The sequence below is a fragment of the Oryctolagus cuniculus genome, chromosome 1, assembly GCF_964237555.1.
Source record: "Oryctolagus cuniculus chromosome 1, mOryCun1.1, whole genome shotgun sequence".
NCBI lineage: Eukaryota > Metazoa > Chordata > Mammalia > Lagomorpha > Leporidae > Oryctolagus > Oryctolagus cuniculus.
This window is the reverse complement of record NC_091432.1, coordinates 136,749,050-136,769,153: the sequence shown is the minus strand read 5'-3', so window position 1 is coordinate 136,769,153 and position 20,104 is coordinate 136,749,050. Positions and strand designations below refer to the sequence as shown.

Here is a 20,104-nt window from a genome sequence, read left to right as displayed (position 1 = left end):
TTGACAAGCAATGGAAGAGGAAGAGAGGCAGAAGAGAGAGGGAGAGAGGAGAAGGGAGAGACAGAGAGGGAGAGAGAGAGAAAGAAAGGGAGGGAGAGGGGGAGGAGGGGAGGGAGATATCGACATCTTCTATCCACTGTTACTCCCAGTGTCTGAAATAATCAGAGCTGGGCAAGATCAAAGCCAGGAACCCAGAACACTGCCAGAGTCTCCAACAAAGGACAGTATTCGTGTACTATGTCTTCATTTTCTGCCTCTCTTCTCACATTAGCAAGAAGTTGATTCAGAAGTACAGTTTGCCAGGACTAGAACAAGCTCCACTATGGGATGTGGACATGCCAAGTTGCAGCTTAACTCACTGTGTCAAAAAAAATACACCTGTTTTTGTATTAAAGGATGGAGAATAGCAGTTAGGAAGGTTGTGTTCAATGTGAGGACACGGCTCCTGATCCTTAGACACATGTGCACTGTGCCTGTTGTCATTTACTGGGCTCTGTGTGGTTCCTGGTCAGGGATGTGTTCCAGCACATATTGTCCCCCCAACTCCCTGACTCAAGCCTACTCCTCATGCCTTCGCTTTCCATCACTGAGAGAATAAAGAACGATCCCAGCAAGTCACCATTTCCCTCAACCAACTCTGATCTGACCCTTTAGAAACTACAAAATCCCGGACATCTCCCCAGACAGCCCTACCAGTCACCACCCTGTGGACTTTCTGACCCTATGCAGCCATCACTGATTGTGTAAGGACACTATCTCAAGGGACCAACATCCTCCTAGCAGTCCTGTTCTTGGGGAACACAGCTTCTAGCGTGGCCTGAGGGACCACCAGGTCCTGAAACCAGGGGCGGCCAATATATGCTCCCTGTGGTTTCGGCAGGGCCCTCTGAAGAGGAGTACCACCTGCTAGCAGGATGACGTTATCCTCAGAGATGGCAAGGTTATGCTCATGAATCACAAGGCCATGGTAGGGAGAGGTTTCTTCCCAGACCTTTGACCTTCTTGCGCTAAAGTTTAAGGGAAGGGTTCCACTAAGAAGTGTCAGCTAAAGAAGGTGGGGTCTGGGCTCGGTGTTGTGAATCAGCTGGCTTTACCTAGGTCGGGTGGGCACGTGGCACCACAGCTGTGTAAGTCCCCTGGCTTGCTTTGGAGTACTGAGGGGCCCAGTGCCACTAGGGAGGCAATGCTGATCCAGGTGTTGGGAGACACCTATAGAACTAGGAGTCACCCTGTGTGACTCTAGGGGCAGTGAGAACTCATTGTTCCATCCTGGCAATGAAGGGTATTTGAGAATTGCTATTCGAGAAGGGTATTGAGAATTGGTTCCCCTATTCCATTCACCCTTCTCCTTTGTCTCCACAGCATCTCCAGGGCTGGGAACAGCCATGATCCCGCACCCAGGCACCTCCCCATCTCTCGTCATGCTGCTGCCCTTTCCCCAACCAACTCACGGCCCTGCACCCCAGCCACCCTGGGGGCAGCCCCCTCCGCCCCTCCTGAATGTGGCATTCCCTCCAGGCAGCCGCCTCGTACTGCCTGCTGCCATCCCCAGTATGCCTGTGGTGGCTGGAGATGGTGGCTGCGGCCCCAATGGGGCTGGGAATGTCCACCTATTACTCCAGTTGAGGACAGGAGGGCAGCCAGTGGAGCCTCTCCACTCTCAGACCTTGGTCTACAACCAAACCCGTATCAGCCTGAATGCCCCAGGTGGCCTCTGTGGGGCAGGGCAGAACCCTGCTCCCATAGCAGTGCCTGGGTCTTCCCTACAGGCAACAGTGCCTGCACCTACCATGGCGGGAACCCAGGCCAGTCAGGGGGGCTGGCCTCTGGGCCTCCCTCCTCCAGCTCCACCACCAGCTGCCCAGCTGGCCCCGATGGTCTTCCCAGTAAACAACAGGCCACCATCACAAGGGGCAGACAGGGAGCGCATCCTGCCTACTCCCAAGGCCCAAGCCTCACCAGACGACCCCTGCAGCTCCACCAGCGTCTACGAGAACTTCCGGCGCTGGCAGCACTTCAAGGCCCTGGCCCGGAGGCTCCTGCCCCAGAGCCCTGACACAGAAGCTCTGTCCTGCTTCCTCATGTGAGCACCCATGCCCAGGGCCTGGGGCAGTGCATTGGGAGGATCACGGGCTGGGCAACGCAGGCTATAAGGGCTCCCAGAGGAGACCCTGAAGGCAATCGAGAGACCACATGCAGTTCCATTGTCAGCCATGCTACCTCATGCTGCGTGTGACACGATTCCAGGGCCTTTCCCCACTGGATCTTAGCTATCCTGTGATAACATTTACATTTCCACCATTTCCAGGGTAACCCTTACAGAACACTCAAGGTCAGAGCGGGTCCTGGGATCACAAGAGCCACCACTGGGGTTTGAGTCTGAGTCCACACAGCAATCCCTGTCCACCACTGGCATGTATGCAGAGGGTCACAGACCTCAGGGACTTGACGTGAGGGGCGATAAGGAGGGAAGTCTTATACACAGCCCAACCCTCACTCTTCCCGGGACTTCCAGGAAGACAGAAGGTGGTCGGGAACTCACCCAGGGCCACGCTGGGGCCCCAACACGAGGGTCTGTCTCGGGCCAGCACTGACATCGCAGCCCAGAGCCCTCATAGGGGAGGAGATGCTCACACCCATTCCCAGGGAGCTGAAGGTCACTGCAGCTGAACCTGCTGAGCTTGGCACAGGCCAGGCACACGTTCTGTCTCAGGAAACGACTGCGGTCATGCCATCATGAGGAAAAGGCAATGTGGTCAGGAACACAGCCACAGCCCAAACACCACGGTCCAGGCTGTGACCGGACTCTGAGCCCCTAAGGCAAGAACACAGGCCGCTGTCCGGGGCTGCTGGAGACCAAACCAGAGGGAGCCTTCCCCGCAGTGGCACACTCCCCTTTCTTGACCACTCGGGCCCGGCTCCTCCTGTCTACCACCATCACGACAGACACAGCCACCTTCCACTGAGCAGGGCACTGCGTCCATGTCGCACCCACCTCTGACCTCCCAGCCACATCATCACTCAGCCTGCAGCTGAAAGCAGTCTCCACGCCTTGGTGTTGACGTCTCCATCTCCCTGCCGCTCTGGACACCCAGCCTTGCCCAGGAGGCACATCACCCCCAACTCAGTCCCCATGCACTGAGCCTGGTCCCCTAATCAGGGCACAGCCTGCATGGCTCCCTTCCTTCTCCCCACTCCAAGGAGCTCTGAGGTCCCAACTCCAGTGCAGCCTCTGGCCAGCAACTATAAAGCAGGTTACACGCTCAGCCCTGGGGCCAGGAGCCCGCACCAGAGCCCTGGCACCCAGGTCAGATCATTCTGTGTGCTTCTCCCTTTGGGCTGCACTGCACAAGGCCACACACTGGACAGTTTCAGCCACAGATGTTCATGTGTCACGTCTGGAGGCTGGAAGACTGAGCACAGCACATGGCTGGATTCAGATTCCGGTGAGGCTGCTCTTCCTGAGACAGGACCTTCCCACTGTCTTCATTTGAGAGTCAAGCTGTGGCGAGTCTTGCTTCTCCTCTAAGGACACCAGTACTATCACGGGAGCTGCAGCCTTAGGACCTCTCCTAACCCTAACTGCACCACAGACACCACCTCAGACCCCATCACACTGAGGATTAGCACTTGCACACATGTATTTAGGGCATACAAGCATCCAATTCATGCTGCACTGTGATACTGAAGCTGCAAAAGGAAGACCGAGAGGTCAGCACAGCCCTGGAAGTGGGTATCCCCCAGATGAGAGGTGGCCAGGAGGCTGGAGAGCCCACACTGGAGGAGGACACGACAGGGACAGAGGGAAGGGAAGACCATAGCACAGTAGTCAGACCCCTGAGCTCAGGCGGCAGGGTGGGCTAGTGCGTTTTCACTGACTCCGGGGAATTAATTCCAGCCCCGTGCTGCGGACCCTGGCCCAGCGGAGGCCCACCATGCCGCTGGAGGAGGGCCTGCGGTTTGCCTTGCGTGAATGGCAGCACAAGAGCAACTTTGACCGCATGATCTTCTACGAGATGGCAGAAAAGTGAGTTGGGAGTCCGGGTCCCGGTGCTGGGTGGTGGAGGAGGCTGGGGAGGGAGGCTGGGCCTGAGGGGCTGGACGTGTGAGCACATGTACGCCGTTCCTTGGAACAGGCCCTCCGTGGGCCCTGCTCTCACAGGATACTGCCCCACCACCTGGATGTAGGGTTCTAGGCACTCTCCTCCCCGGGAGTCCTCCCTATCTGTGTCTGAGCTACCGAGGCTCTGACGTTCAAGGTTGAGGTGGAGCAGCCAGGGCAGCCCTTGTGGTTCCTCCCACCACGAGGACTCTGCACACAGCAAGACCTCCATCGGAGCTTCTGCCTCACACCCTGGAGAGGGGGCTGTGGACAGATGTGTTGTCACGGTGAAACGCCATCCCAGAATGTGCTGCAACCCAGAGTGTGTCCTCAGGGATCTGGTGTCTCAGACACACGGCCCTGTCTGCATTTCTGCCGGTTCATGCAGTATGATAAGTTTAAACACACAGCACTCAGAGGCCATGCCCACCTCTCAGCCAGGCCTCCCATCCTCCTGCCTGCCCCTGGACCCTAATCCCTGCTCCCCCTACAAGGGTCACAGTCTCGGGCTCAGGATCTTTGATTCTGAACTAGGACCCAAAAGCGCTTGTGAGAAATGTCCTTTTGCGCAGCCTCTGGAGTCAGCCCTACTTGGGGCTCTGTGTGGGGCCAGACCAGGCATGGAAGTGGTGAGATCTGCTGTGCCTTTGTTAACAGGGCCAGCAGGGGATCAGAGACACACGTCACCTGCCCGAGCAGGGCAGACAGAGCACTGTTCCCAGCATGCTTTACCCCTGTGGGACTGACCAGACTTGGACCTCCCTGACCCCAAGGGACATGTGCATGTGTCTGCCACCAGCTGCCGCCAGATTGTGGTCAGGGCGTGGGCCCCTCACATTTGGCCTGTGTCCCCCACGCTCAGGTTCATGGAGTTTGAGGAAGAGGAGGAGATGCAGATGCAGAAGCTGGAGTGGATGAAAGGGAAACCTTGCCAGCCCCCACTGGTCTCACCTGCACTGCTTCCTCAAGGGCCCCCAGCCCCTGTGGCTGTCCAGCAGCCAGGTACAGTCTCCCGTGTCCCAACACAGTCCATGGCGGAGGCCAACACAACCCCAGGATCTGCTGTCCCCTCGTCTGGGCCTTTCCTTCAAGAGCAACATGTGTTCCTTTGTGCAGAATGTCCACGGGCAGCCCAGGGGCCCACATGCTTTGGGCCATTACCTGGGGATTTTTCATACCTCAGTCCTAGTGCCTCTCATCCCTTAGCTTCCCAAGGAGCCAGCAAACACTGGCCAGGATGGGATGTGGAGATAAGAACGAGGAGTGTTGGTGACAGATGTTCCACCTCTCGGCCCCATCTCCTCTCTTGGATGCTTTTGTCAGGTTTCCTGGCCCAGCATGACCACTCATGTACTCCAACAACTGTCTACCCCACTTGGCTGACATGACACTGGAGCCCCTGCACTGACACCATGTTCCCATCCACAGGGTGTGCCCCCAGGAAGGCCAGCTCCAAGGCCCTGCCTGCCTGTCCAGTGCCACCCAGACACCAGGGGCCTCAGGACAAGACACCCAAGGAGATCCCACCAGAGGCCGTGAAGGAGTACATGGAAATCATGGACACGTTGCTGGGGCCAACACCCTTGTCCTTGGAGCCTCCCGATGGCCACCCAGAAGAGGACACAGATGAAGTTTTCCTGGAGAATGAGGGGTCATGCCCGGACCCGGAAATGCTGTCCTACATTGAACATCTATGCTCCCAGGTGGATTTTGTCACCAAGGTGGGTTGGGATGCAGCACTGGGATGCAAGATCCAAAAAATGACCCTGCCAGGCCCTTAAGCCAAATGCAAGTTCTTCACCACTGCCTTTGTGTTCCTCAGTGAGGGAGGGAGGGAGTGAAGCTGACTGCCCACTGATTTACACCCCAGAGTGTGAACAGTGATGGGGCCGTCATTGCTCTCTGGTTCTGTTCAAGTTCCCATCATCTCAGGTGCTTCATGCAAGGATGATCATGGACATCTTGTGTCTCTTCTAGGCGGAAGCCATCATTCACCCCAGATTCCTGGAAGAACTGCTCTCCCCAGATCCAAAGCTGGATCTCACGGCCCTGTCCAAGGAGCTGGAGAAGGAGGAAGGGCTGACTGCTGGCCAGGTAAATACAGAAGGTGGTCAGCAGGTAGAGCAGGCATAGCATGTAGACGGGGTGGGAGGGGCACCAGGAAACCAGGGGTGGGGGCATCATGTAGACAGGGCAGGGAGGGGCACCAGGAAACCAGCGGTTGGGGGCAGCATGCAGACAGGGCAGAGAGAGGCACCAGAAAACCAGGGGTGGGGGGCATCATGTAGAAAGGGCAGGGAGGGGCACCAGGAAACCAGGGGTGGGGGGACAGCAGGTAGACGAGGCAGGGAGGGGCACCAGGTACCAGGGGTGGGGGGACAGGAGGTAGACAGGGCAGGGAGGGGCACCTAGGTAGACTGGTGGTAGAAGTGGGGACTCCAGCATGGCAGACCCAGATCATTTTGTCCCCCCCTACTCTGCTGGGGAAAAATGACTTCTTGAGGAGCTGCTTCGGGTGGGGTGCAGGTGCACACGTGTGTTAAGGAGACAGAAGAGCCAGTTCCAGCTTAGGGTACAGGGATAGAATGAGGCCCATGTGGGTGGAGGCAGAACCCCTCACACTAATGGGACCAGCCCAGAGACTCAGGCCTTTCTGCCTCCTCCCAAGTACCTGCTGTGCACTCCCTGGCCTCCCTCACACCTGGCACAGCCACTAAGGGCCTGTTTCCTCTGCAGGTGATGGCGAAGCACTGCTCCTTGAAAGAGGATGGGGCTGTGGGGGCAACCCCCAGTCATGGTGTGCCACAACTGAACCCCAGCAATTCTGAATCTGGACCCCAACAAAGTGCACAGAGTGACAACCAGGGCCCCCGCCTTGGGGCCAGAGCTGAGTGCTTCTCCGGGTCGATGTCTTCCCAAGACCTGCAGAGACATGTTGTCCCAGACACCCCCCTGTGCAGGCCTGAGGTTAATGCTGTCTTTAGTGGACATCGGGAGTGTCCCTCACTGGGGGCCACCAAAGATGCCAGGAGTTTCAGAGGAGGACCCTCTGTTGGGGGCTCGCACGCACCACTGGACAACTCCAGTGAGAACGAGGAGGAACTTCCCAGTCTCTCCTTCCTCCTGGCCTCCCAGCACCACCTGCTGCCCTTGGGCTTTGCACGGAGCGAGGCCTCTGCTGAAGACCTGCCCTGCCTTGGAGCTGGGAATCCTTGCAGAGCACCAAAACCCCTGTCTACCCATGGAAGGGACCCTAGGGGACCCCTCCCACATGCTGCAAAGTCCAGGAAGCAAGCTCTGCAGGGAGGCCAGGGCCCTGCAAAAAAGAAGCCCTGCCCAGTGCCTCAGCTCAGGGCTTCTGCAGGGCAGGCCCAGGCTCTGGGCTCTGTGGGAAACTCCCAGGCTCAGAAGAGGAAACATGACCACTTGGTCACCAGGAGGAGGAAGAAGCACCATTCAGCCCACTAGGTGGCGCCAGGGCTCTGGGAGCAGCTCCTCCAGGTGCACCCTGAAGCACATGGACCCTAACTCTGCCCTGCACCCAAAGTGCTGACCCTGCTGTTCCTCACCACAAGAGGGCGACTCTAGGAGCCCCGGGTGGAGGGACCTGGGGCAAGAGTGTGGAATCATCCCTTTGGGACTTTGTTTGTGTAAATAAAGGAAGTTACATTGGAAATCGTCTCTGCTCTGCTGCCCTCTGTCCTGGCGTCAGTGGGGAGTGGACGGTGAGGCAAGACAGACGGGGATGCCTGCTCGTGGCTGCACAGCGGCCTGACCGACGTCTCCCTCCGGGTTCACACACTTCTACCCAGGCTGCTAGTGCCCCGCACCATCACCGCCCACACAAGCCCTCATTTGCTCTGGGTCCTCCGGAGCCCCGCTGTCCTTTGTGTCCTATAAATGTCTTCCTGGGAGCTGCTTCTGAGCTGTCAGACGAGGGCCCCAGGAGCAGAGTTCGAGAACTGAGCCTGGAGAGGGCACCCTCCCGAGGGGGCTCCTTTCTGCTCCCGTGAAGCAGGCTCCTGGCAGGCCTGGTCCCTCCTCAGTGTGGGTCTGGGGAGGTGGAAAGCGCTGGCTTTGGGAAAAGAGGCTGCAGCATCTGGGGAAATGGAGGCTGACAAACTGAGCAGCACTGATGGCCGCCAAAGCCAAGGGCTGTGCTTTGTCATTCACCAGGGGGGACTCCTCACAGGGGGACCTCAGCACTGCAGGAGGTCCTCGACGGCTCTGTGCCCTGGGCAGCACTGGGGGTGGCCCTCACTGGTCCTAACAGGCGGCCCCATGCTGTCCCAGAGGCCGGGAAAAGGGCGGGCCAGCACGAGTCTGCTCATCAGTCGACCACAGGCAGTGGCTGACACAGGCCTCCTGGCAGACAAGAGAAGGGCTGGCTCCTGGGACACACGGGGGCAGCTGAGGCCCTTCGCAGCCCCTGCAGTTTCTGTGAAGGCATCCTGGGCTGGGAGGAAAGAACCTGGGCGGCCTCACAGGGGCTCTCAGGACCTGACTCCTACCCTAGACAGGCTCTGCAGTGTCCCCAGACCAGCACGGCCCTGTGAAGGACCTCAAAAGCCACTAACTAAGCTCTGTTCCCTGACACCAGCACGGGTGCCTTGTGTGCAAGCCTCTCACTAACTTCAGACAAACATTCATGACTAAGGCTGCCCTGGGCTGGCTCTCATTCCCCCCAACTCAGTCTCCCAAAGGACGAATTCCACCTCTGATGCCAACACCCCTTCCTGCAGTGTCCAGAGATTCTCATTTTCTTCAATTACTGCTGCTTTGGTTGTGATATCAAGAGAATGTAAGGGAACCACTGTGACGTAGCGGGTAAAGCTGCCACCTGCAGCACCAGAATCCCATATGGGTGCCGGTTCGAGTCCCGGCTGCGCCGGTTCGAGTCCCGGCTGCTCCACTTCCAATCCAGCTTTCTACTGTGGCCTAGGAAAGCAGTGGAAGATGGCTCAAGTCCTTGGGCCACTGCACCCACATGGGAGACCAGGATAAGTACCTGGTTCCTGGCTTCGGCTCAGCGGCATGTGCCGGCAACAGCGCACCAGCTGTGGCAGCCATTTGAGGGTGAACCAACGGTAAAGAAAGACCTTTCTCTATGTCTCTCTCTCTCACTGTCCACTCTGCCTGTCAAAAAAAAAACAAAAACAAAAACAAAAACAAAACACCTAAATTGCCAATGGACCCTTCCTACTGCCAGGGCGACTCAGTGTTCAGAGTGGGGACAACAAACACCAGGTTCTAGATTTCAATCTGTCGTTTTGCTAGTGGTATGATTTAGCCAAATGCATTCAGTTATAAAAGCTTGCCATAATAAGTTTTAAAATAAGAGAAACTGATTCTCATGATTCTGGAAGCCAGAAGTCAAAAGCCAGGTGTTATCAAAGTCACTCCACCTTAAAAAGACTGCAGGAGGAATTCCTCACCTCTGCTTACTTCTGGTCGCTGTTGGTGTTTCTTGGCTTCTAGCTGTATCACTCCAGCCTCTGCCTCCGTCTCCATGGGAATATCTTACCTCTGTGTGTCTTCATGGATCCTCTTATTTTTTAACACCTTCATTTTCATTTATTTGAGAGTTGGAGAGAGACAGAGACAAAGAATGACAGGCAGAGATCTTCCATCTCTTAGTCTACTTGCCTAAAGCTCTTGAAAGGCAGGGATGGGCCAGACTGAAGGTAGAGTTGGGAACGGATTCCAAGTCCCATTTGAGTGGCGTGGGGCCAGCTACCTGAGCCATCACTGCTGTCTCCAGGTACATATGAACAAGTAGCTGGAATTAAATTCAAACACAGGCACCCTAACAAGGGCTGTGGCAACACAAGTAGCCTCGTAACCACTGCATCACATGCCTGAAACTGGCCTCTCTTCTCATATGGACAGCACTCATTGGATTTAGGGTCTACCCAAAAGGTGTTGTCATCCTGAGATTCTTAATGAAGTACATCTATAAAGTCCCCATTTCCAACAAAGGTCAAACACAAAGGTTCCTGGGAAGAAAAAAATTGGGGGATGTTAATCCACCCAATGCACCATCCTTTCAACAACCACATGAGGGAGGCTTCAGAATCCCCCATTACAGAGGACAACACCAGCTCAGAAGACAAAAAGACCAGGAGTAGCTAGTCACACAGCAGGCCCATGTGGCAGAACACTGTCGGCAGCTTTACGGTCCTAACAATTTCCTCTCCACTCCATGTGCCATGTATGGAACAGTTTAGCCCACAGAGGCCTGCTCAGGAGACTTGGCCACATGGAGGATGCTGTAGTGACCAGAATGGCTGGGCCCAGGGCGTATCACTCACTTTCACCTTCTCACTTTCTGTCTCAGTCTGAGCTTTTATACCTCAGTTTTTACACCTAAACTGTACAGTTTTACAGCTGTTTTTATACCTATAAAATGGGACCCAGTCCTTATGTAAAAAAGGGAACTTATATCCATAATATACAAAGAGCTACTACAAGAAAGTCAGTACGACCTTGTCTAAATATGATCAGAGTCGGTGAACTCAAAAGGCTTCCATAGCCTTGGCAACTCATGACTAGAGCCTAGGGTGATTACTGATGCCATAAACAAGAGTGTCAATTTGTTAAGTCAACAACAGGAGTCACTGTGCACTTACTCCTCATGTAGGATCTCTGTCCTTAATGTGCTGTATAATATGAATTAATGCTATAACTAGTACTCAAACAGTATTTTTCACTTTGTGTTTCTATGTGGGTGCAAACTGTTGAAATCTTTACTTAATGTATGCTAAACTGATCTTCTGTATATAAAGAGAATCGAAAATGAATCTTGATGTGAATGGAAGGGGAGAGGGAGTGGGAAAGGGGAGGGTTGCAGGTGGGAGGGATGTTATGGGGGGGAAGCCATTGTAATCTATAAGCTGTACTTTGGAAATTTATATTCATTAAATAAAAGTTAAAAACAACAAAAATAAATAAATAAATATGATGTTAGGGGTGTGTTCATAAATCCCCTATATTAATATATATATTTGTGTGCCTAGTTCACTGAGAGTCATTGCAGTTGTTGTTTTAATCAGGAATAAGTCTTGGGTTTTGTCAGGTGCTTTTGCTGTGTCTACTAAAGTGACCAGGTTTCTTTTCTGTTTTTAGAGTTTGTTTTGAATTATGTTGGCTGAATTGCATTGACTGATTGTTGGGTGTAAAAACAAACTTGTGCTCTTGAGATAGGCCCCAGTTGGCCATGATGAATTATCCTTTATATACATTCTTGAATTTAGTTTGCTGAATTTTATTTATCATATTTACATCTGAACTCACATGAGGTAATGGCTTGTAGTTTTAATGTCTTTGTCTGATTTTGGTATCAGACAAGTTCTGGTCTCATTGCAGGAATTGTAAAATATTCCCTCCAGAGCAGTGTGCTCAAATCTGTGAAGAGTTTCTCCCAGCCACCACCATTTCTCACCTCATTGCTGCAATAACCTCTTATCTCACCCCCACATCTACTTGTACAGATTGGAACTGGAATAAGCTACAGAATGTTCATTTCCTTTATTCATTTTTTAATAAAGTATTTTTAAACGGTAAAAGTAGTTACATCTGGGTGGAAAGACTTGCATCCAGGTCTGTTTTGAAGCTAGAAAAACTGCCTAAGTTAGCACCTCACTGTCTTCCTATACCTATGGGAGTAGGCAATGCTTGTTACCTGCCTCCCTTGCAAAGCTGGATGAACTCCAGATAGCCACTTTACTTTATTTTAATTTTTTTTGACAGGCAGAGTTAGAGGCAGAGAGAAAGGTCTTCCTTCCGTTGGTTCACCCCCCAAATGGCCAATCCAAAGCCAAGAGCCAGGTGCTTCCTCCTGGTCTCCCACGTGGGTGCAGGTGCGCAAGCACTTGGGCCATCCTCCACTGCCCTCCCGGGCCACAGCAGAGAGCTGGACTGGAAGAGGAGCAACCAGGACTAGAACCCGGCACCAATATGGGATACTGGCACTGCAGGCAGAGGATTAGCCAAGTGAGCCACGGTGCTGACCCCCAGATAGCCACTTTAGAAAAGGGTACCAGTAGGGAAACCATTGCTCTTCTACTAAGCATTTCACACAGATTTTTTGAACGTATATGGAGCATGTAATTGTCAAGGAGTATTTAATTGGATTATTTAATAGATCCTCATAATAACCCATTAAGTAAATGGAGGCATGCAAGGAAGATAAGCAGCTTGCACAGGCTCAACAGCCAGTGAGAGGGCAGTAGGAGCCCCTCCTGCAACAAGTGGGATCGTGCACCTTGGGGGAGGTACCCACCCTCACCCCCCTCAGACCGTTTTCTGCCCTATCTCTCCGGTTTTTCTTAGTATCATTCCCTGAAGTCATCTCTGTTTTCTGTCTTCCCCCACTAGAATATCAATTTGCAATGTCCCCGTGTCCATGGGGCCATTCTTGATATGTCAGTGAATATTTATACATGAGATTTCACTGGTTATAAACATAAAGATGTTTGAATTCTGAACAGGGCATTTGCAATTATACAGTTTAATAAGAGAAAAATGAGAAGGGACATATTGAAGAAAAACCAGCTTATGGGGACACATTTACATAGAAATTTGCAATGATAGGATTTGATTTCAGATAAAGCATGCACTCTCAGAAAAAGGGCACGTCCACTAACTATACCTTCCTGAGTCCTAATGACATGACGATTTAGGCACATATTGGAGCTCTTAGGTGGGCCATATCTTTTAACTAATAGTAGTAATCATTACTTAACTGGTGTGCTATTACCCTTTATCACAATGTAGGTATGGTCTCAGAGTTATCACTCCAGGGTGATGTATGGATGCAGGTTGTGGGGATTCTACAGTTCTTTTCACTTTTGCAGGCTCCAACTCCAGAACTCCTGCATGTTTAAAGTTATTTGGTTTCTATCTATCATCCCTTCCTATTCCTCCCTCCCTTCAGGTAGGAGAATTGAGGTCAGCTTTCATTTGATGCAAAATGTTTTCACCTGCGGAGTATTGAAGGCTGTTTAAGGGTTGAATCTATTTAAATCAACAAAATATTTCTGTTTTTCTTGTAGGAAAAATGCAAAGCTTAGGAAGCTCTCACTGATCTCAGATGTCAGTAGGAAACAGAAGTAGGGGATCTGCAGGTGACAATAAAAGAACTAAACAAGGTAAGGCTGTAGCAGCCAAACTTTCAGGAACAGCCTCAGTATCAACGTGTGTCTCACACAATGACTAAAAACATTTGAAATTGCATTGAGATGGCAGACAGAATAAGTAGAGTCAAGCTGACTTCTTACTAAGATTTTTTTTAAGGGCATTTGAGTTTCTCCTCCATTTCCAGAGGCTACCTAGCTTTTCCATAGATTTTAAAATGTTTCTGATCCCTTGAAGAGTTGTCCATCAAACCCCACTTTGATTCCTTTCATTTGCATCAACCAGGTACCCTTCAGTCCCCTTTGCCAAGTACACTGCACACTTCTTGACAGTGTGTGGTCTCTCTTGGTCGTGCGCTTCTGTTCCCCTACTCCCAGTTAACTGATAGCTCGTCTGTGAATATTAGTCACATAATGCATATTGCTCCTTTAAGAAGAAAGCCCCAGACCTCAGGGACCCCTCCTGATCAGCCGGAGACAGGGAAGAATTTGCTGAGGTATCCGCAGAGGCGTGATCTGGTTTGGGCTTTGGCGGTTTCATTCAGTCATGTGCTGTCAGACATTTAACAAGTGACTCTGAAGTGGGATGCAGAGAGATGAGAGGGATTTGCAATTATACAGTTTGCTAATTTCTAAAGTTTGCTGATTTCCATGGTATAAAAGACTCCCACCATTATTAATTTCACACTACCAAGTTGACATGACTAAATGCAGGCTGGGAAGAGATGCTAACTTAGATGCTCACCCACTGGTACAAGTTGTCTCCAGTACAGTATTCCACTCCATTGTTACACGTGGGCTGTTTGCATACCTAGTAGTTAAAATGAAAACAGGTAATTAAAAAACAATTGGTTCTGAATGTGACAGTAAGACTGAGTGACAATGAATTGTATTTTACAAACTATTCTGAGTTAAACCTCTGGCAAGATTAAGAATTCTCCCCAACAGCCTTCTTGGAAAATTGTCACCAACGTCAACTTTATGTTGAATTTTCATACCTATATACTTTGCCCAGTCTCCTGCTTGTGCCAAAGCCACAGATTCTGCAAGTCACTGGTTTTACTTATTCCTGTGGCTTCCAGGATCTTTAGACTAACACAGTGTATGCAATACGAGACACAGAGCTTCTTGCCCTGCTACCCTGACGTCATCTATGGTGAAAACCAAACGGCTCTGAACGGAGGCTGTGAGTCGGGAATAACTGATGAGAACTGAGTCCTTGTTCAACCTGTAACGGTTTCTGCCTGCAGCTCCGTTCTGACCGTTGTTAGTTTCTTATCTGTAAAAAAGGGGTTGATGATGAACTGTCCTGCCCAACCACAATAACTTGCATTTCTTTTTTTTTTTTTTTTTGACAGGCAGAGTGGACAGTGAGAGAGAGAGACAGAGAGAAAGGTCTTCCTTTTTGCCATTTGTTCACTCTCCAATGGCACACCGCGCTGATCCGAAGACAGGAGCCAGGTGCTTATCCTGGTCTCCCATGGGAGAACCTGGTGTGCCGGCGCCGCAAGGCGGAGGATTAGCCTAGTGAGCCACGGCACCGGCCCAATAACTTGCATTTCATTAACTATAGTTTGTTAAGCTCCTTTTATAATTTATAAAATTTAATCTTCAAGCTTTTTCCCAGGAAGGTGTAAATATCCTATTTTTTATAGATACTGAGTTCCAGAGAGGTTGAGCAACTTCTTCAAAGTCACACAGCCAGTACCCCGTGGAGTTGTCTTACTGCAGTTTGTGCTTTCATACTTAGACTTCGTGCCTGCCTGATGTGGTTCTTATGCAAAACAGTAAGATGATTTATGACAGTATGTTAAAGGGTGTAAACAACCCTAAAAAGTTTACCGAAATTGATTACATTTGCCAATAACATATGCCACTTATTCTGAGAAATCCATTTTTTTTTTTTGACAGGCAGAGTGGACAGTGAGAGAGAGACGGAGAGAAAGGTCTTCCTTTGCCGTTGGTTCACCCTCCAATGGCCGCCGCGGCCGGCGCACCGCGCTGATCCGATGGCAGGAGCCAGGAGCCAGGTGCTTCTCCTGGTCTCCCATGGGGTGCAGGGCCCAAGCACTTGGGCCATCCTCCACTGCACTCCCTGGCCACAGCAGAGAGCTGGCCTGGAAGAGGGGCAACCGGGACAGAATCTGGCGCCCCAACCGGGACTAGAACCTGGTGTGCTGGCACTGCAAGGCGGAGGATTAGCCTAGTGAGCTGCGGCACCGGCGAGAAATCCATTTTTTAAAAAAAGATTTATTTATTTATTTGATGGCAGAATTACAGAGAGAGTAAAAAAGAGAGAGATTTTCCATCTGCTGTTTCACCTCCCAGATGGCTGCAAAGCCTGGGGCTGGCCCAAACAGAAACCAGGAACCTGGAACTCCATCTGAGTCTCCCACTTGGGTGTCAAGGGCCTAACTCCTTGGGCCATCTTTTGTTGCTTTCCCAGGCACATTAGAAAGGAACTGGATTGGAAGTAGAGCAGTGAGACTGCAACCAGTGCTATTATGGGATGCTGGTGTTGCAGGCTGCAGCGTAACCCACTTTGCCACAGCAGTGACCCCAAGAACTCACAATTTTTTTTACTTTGAAGTCATAATGCATCTTGAAATCATTGGCTCTTCTCGGTTACCGTCAGCCGCATAGCAGTTGAGACACAGCTGAATATAAAAGCCTTTTGTTGATGTATGTGGCAAGGTGAAGTCCAGTGTCAAAGATCTCAGACCTGATGAAATACAGGAACGTTGTGATCAGTGCATAAATGTTCCATAAATGAACACCCCAAGTCCACATAGTTCCCAGGGAATGTGAGCTATTTGTTGGAGAGATATTTTCTGTTTTCCATGTTATAAGTGCTCCTGAACAGCTGATTCCAGACATATTAATGACCCAACCAGCAAGCAATGCTTGTGTATTTTTTTAAAGGTTTATTTTATTAATTTGAAAGAAAGAGTTACAGAGAGAGGTAGAGACAGAGAGAGTGAACCATCTACTGGTTCACTCCCCAGATGGCCACAATGGCCGGAGCTGCGCTGATCTGAAGCCAGGAGCCAGGAGCTTCTTCTGGTCTCTCACATGGGTGCAGGGGCCCAAGGACTTGGGCCATCTTCTACTGCTTTCCTAGGCCACAGCAGAGAGCTGGATCAGAAGAGGAGCAGCTGGGACTGGAACCGGCGCCCAAATGGGATACCAGCACTTCAGGTCAGGCCTTTAACTCACTGGGCCACAGCGCCAGCCCCAGTGCTTGTGTGTTTATATAATTGTGTTGTGTGTGTCTAGCTTCATGTCATGCACAGGTTTTGATTTCAGTGATTGGATAAGCACTTCTTGAGTTTGCCATGGAGAAAACATAGGTGAATCTGACATGAATTCTGCTTTTAAAAAGTCTTCCACTTTAGAAGGGAGAGTAAGACATTCCTAAATACTTACAACACAGAACAAGAAATATTAAGTATGCAATTTATAAAGTTGAACACAGAGGTTCAGACTTGCATGGAACATAAGTGAAAAAAGCTAGAATTGAATTGCTTACTAGTTGAGTGGTTTCCAAAAATGGCCTTTCAGTTGTTTTCAAGAAAATCCATTTAATGCTTAAATCTTTTATAAATACTTAATTATTTAAAACAAACCTACAAATCCTTATGCATTTTATGTAGGTTAGTAATATACAAAATAGTATATGTTGAAAATTTAAGATTTCTATGATTTTCGTATCTTTATTCAAGGATACCCCTACACTTATCCAAAGCAATCCGAAGTGAATTTGTAATTCAACAGCTTTCATTTGCTCTTTCAGCTTGAAGAACTATCAAAACACAAAAGTCAAAAGGAAGATGTGACTGCACTAAAAAACCAAATTTATGATTTATCAATGGTAAGAATCACTTTTTTTAACTTACATTTCCTGTTAGACAACAAAAACTTAATTGTGCTGCTATGTCACTGTTCCAGGAACAGAAGTTTAAAGAGAAATTAATAGGCCAGTCAGAGAAGGTCTTTAAAATGTCTGTGAGCAAAGGTATTATTTATGCTGGGTTTTGGCCTCAGTGATATGCCACCCATTGTGAATGCTGTTATTTTTTTTTTTTATTCAAAGTAATAAAGACTTCCCACGCATAGGTAAATGCCATTCTTATCACCTCAGCTCTTTTGCATCCAGGCTTTTTATAAAGGATGTAACTGCCCTGCCCTCCCTCCAACTTTTCTATTCCAGCCTTTTTACATCTTCTGCTGACCATATCTTTTTTAATTCTGTTGCTGGAGTTGAGAACATTTACATCTGTTTGTCTCTTATTTTCTTTACTTTGATTTTAGATTGATTCCAAAATTTTAAAGTAAGTAACGAACACTTTCTTTTTTATGACCTTTGGTACTAGGTCGTAGGCTTGTATTTCTTCTTCTCCACTCATTTTCCCTATATGACGCAAAAGAAGGTTCCAGGCCGGCACCGTGGCTCAATAGGCTAATCTTCCGCCTTGCGGCGCCGGCACACCGGGTTCTAGTCCAGGTTGGGGTGCCGGATTCTGTCCTGGTTGCCCCTCTTCCAGGCCAGCTCTCTGCTGTGGCCAGGGAGTGCAGTGGAGGATGGCCCAAGTGCTTGGGCCCTGCACCCCATGGGAGACCAGGAGAAGCACCTGGCTCCTGCCTTCAGATGAGAGCAGTGCGCCGGCCGTGGCGGCCATTGGAGGGTGAACCAATGGCAAAGGAAGATCTTTCTCTCTGTCTCTTTCTCTCACTGTCCACTCTGCCTGTCAAAAACAAAAACAAAACAAAACAAAACAAAACAAAACAAAACAAAAAAAAGAGTGTTCCAAAGTCTGGTCAAGTGAATTCCCTGTATTCCGTAGCAGTTCCAAATGTTGATGCATCTTAGTTGCCTTTATATTTGGATCATGACTTCTTAAAGAGTTACTTGGTTTTCTTAGATTTTCTGATTGGGTTATTGGTTTCTGGTTGTACGGAGAAACCACCAGGTATGAATTTGGCATAACAGTTGAGATGCCCTCATTTATATCCTGGTTCCAGCTTCCTGCTAAGGTGCCCCTTAGAGGGCAGCAGGTGATGGCCCAAATACCAGGGGTACCTACCACCCACATGGAAGCCCTGGGTGGAGTTCCTGTCTCCGTGCTTTGGCCTGGCCCAGCCCTGGCTGTTGAGGGCATTCGGGAGGTGAACCAGCAGATGAGAGAAAGTGAATCCCCCCTCCCCCCTCCCAAATAAAGTAAATAAGTTTTTTAAAAAAACTGTACCGTCTTCATGATATCAGTGATATTTTAAGACTTCTTATTTATTTTTCCCAATTCGTGAAATTTGTTTTATTTTTCTCCCTGGAAATATTAATTTTGAAATCCATGACATTTCAGTTCTTAACAGGACTGATTGGGACTTGATACCCATATGTCGTCCCTGAACTTATTTTCATTGGGTCTTTCACTGAATTGTAACACTTTTGTGTCACAGTTTTTCTTCTTTTGGGTGTTCATCCTCATTTTGGTATGGTACATCCCTAGGGGACATTCTTCGGAAAGGGTGTGTGAGAAATAAAATTTCTCAATTTTTTAATATTTGAATATGTCTGCATGCCCCTCACAATTTATTGAAAACTTGTCTATACAGTCCACTCCTCTGGAATTTGTTCATTTAGGTCTTTGTAGCTCTTTCTCCCTCTCTTTCTATGGCTCTCTCTCTCTCTCTTATTGTTTTTGTTGTTGTTGTTGTTTGTTTGTTTTCTAAATACCTGGCAATCCTTGATGATCTCTGTGATCTGCTCACAGTTTAAAGGGAAAGGTTATATTGGTTGTTTTAGGGAACTAGTGTAGGAGTCCCTTGCAACCAAACAACCTGTTTACCTCCAGGCTTCTCCCCTGAGAGGTGTTTTCTGAGAGCTCAGTGTGAAGCTGGCTCTCAGCCCCAGATACAGCACGCGTGGGGCAGGGATATTCAGAGAGAAGCTCCGGCTTTCTTCATGGGAGTCATTCATTCCCTTTTAAAACGACAAGCTCTGCTTGTTGTCTTTGGAGTCGATTCTGCCGGCTGCTGTTCTTGCTGGGGGAAAGGCCAGGAGAAGTATCTTGGTATTACAAATGAAGCTCTGCTTCTGATCCCAGCCCTCTGGGTGCAGCCAACCGCTTGCCGTCTTCTGTGTTCTGGGGTAGAGCCTTCAGCACACTTTTGGATTTCCCTGGAAGGACATTTCCATCCAGTTTCCATTTTCCAGAAATGTGTCTAAGTCACTTGACTGTTCATCAGCCCCTCTTCCATTAACATCCATTTCCTTTGGTATTTCAGTGCTAATTCGGTTTCAGAAAGGAGAAAATAAAATCATGTGTTCAGTCCACCACCTTGAACCAGAGGCCTCTAGGGGTCTTTTTTTTTTTTTTTTAAAGAAAAATATAGAAATTTCCTAACATACTGAATTATTTTTAAGTGCAAAACTTACAATGTTAATGTCATAGGATTTATTGTAAAAAAAACAGTCTATCTTATAATAGCTACTGTTAATTCCACAGATTATGTAAAATTACTTTTGTAGCTCTCATTAAGTAGGTGTTCAAAGGTTTCATCTCAGTTAATTTGCCTAAAAACTTCCTAACACCTCTACTGTAGTTTGGTGCTTAATGTCAATTATATAAAAAAAAAAAAACTGAAGAATGGTCTTGAGGATGTAGATTTTTGATAAAGTAATAACTTATAATAATTTGAAATTACTATGAATTGGCAATCAGTTCTTTGAGCAGTAAGATCTCAGGAACAATGGGAAAGTGGGAGTGATATGTGGGAGGATCCAGTTCACTTCACTTCATTTCTCCCAGGCTAAAGACACTAAATCTAGTATCTTGTACTTCTTCTTTTCTCTAGGAAAATCAGAAAG

At 49.4% G+C, this 20,104-nt stretch overlaps 2 protein-coding genes and 1 long non-coding RNA gene across 8 annotated transcripts in view; 2 read left to right on the top strand and 1 right to left on the bottom strand.

Moving 5' to 3' along the window:
• LOC127491474 (uncharacterized) overlaps positions 1 to 20,104 on the bottom strand; it is a 244,838-nt gene that overhangs the window by 58,776 nt on the left and 165,958 nt on the right. For 3 of the 6 annotated variants that reach the window (XR_011378960.1, XR_011378956.1, XR_011378961.1), the window contains exons 5-6: positions 15,808 to 15,958; positions 13,982 to 14,047 (exon numbers count right to left, since the gene is read on the bottom strand). This is a non-coding gene — a long non-coding RNA (uncharacterized lncRNA). Of the gene's footprint in view, positions 1 to 7,617; positions 13,813 to 13,981; positions 14,048 to 15,807; positions 15,959 to 20,104 lie in introns of those variants that run through there. The other 3 variants (XR_011378959.1, XR_011378965.1, XR_011378958.1) reach the window with 3 other exon arrangements.
• On the top strand, positions 376 to 4,031 carry LOC138847659 (NUT family member 2F-like). Its single transcript, XM_070067053.1, has 2 exons — positions 376 to 2,083; positions 3,899 to 4,031. The coding sequence occupies exons 1-2, from the start codon at positions 1,386 to 1,388 to the stop codon at positions 4,029 to 4,031; spliced, it is 831 nt and encodes a 276-aa protein (XP_069923154.1). The 5' UTR covers positions 376 to 1,385.
• LOC108176781 (NUT family member 2G) lies at positions 4,525 to 5,897 on the top strand. Its single transcript, XM_070067045.1, has 3 exons — positions 4,525 to 4,731; positions 4,876 to 5,104; positions 5,531 to 5,897. The coding sequence occupies exons 1-3, from the start codon at positions 4,525 to 4,527 to the stop codon at positions 5,881 to 5,883; spliced, it is 789 nt and encodes a 262-aa protein (XP_069923146.1). The 3' UTR covers positions 5,884 to 5,897.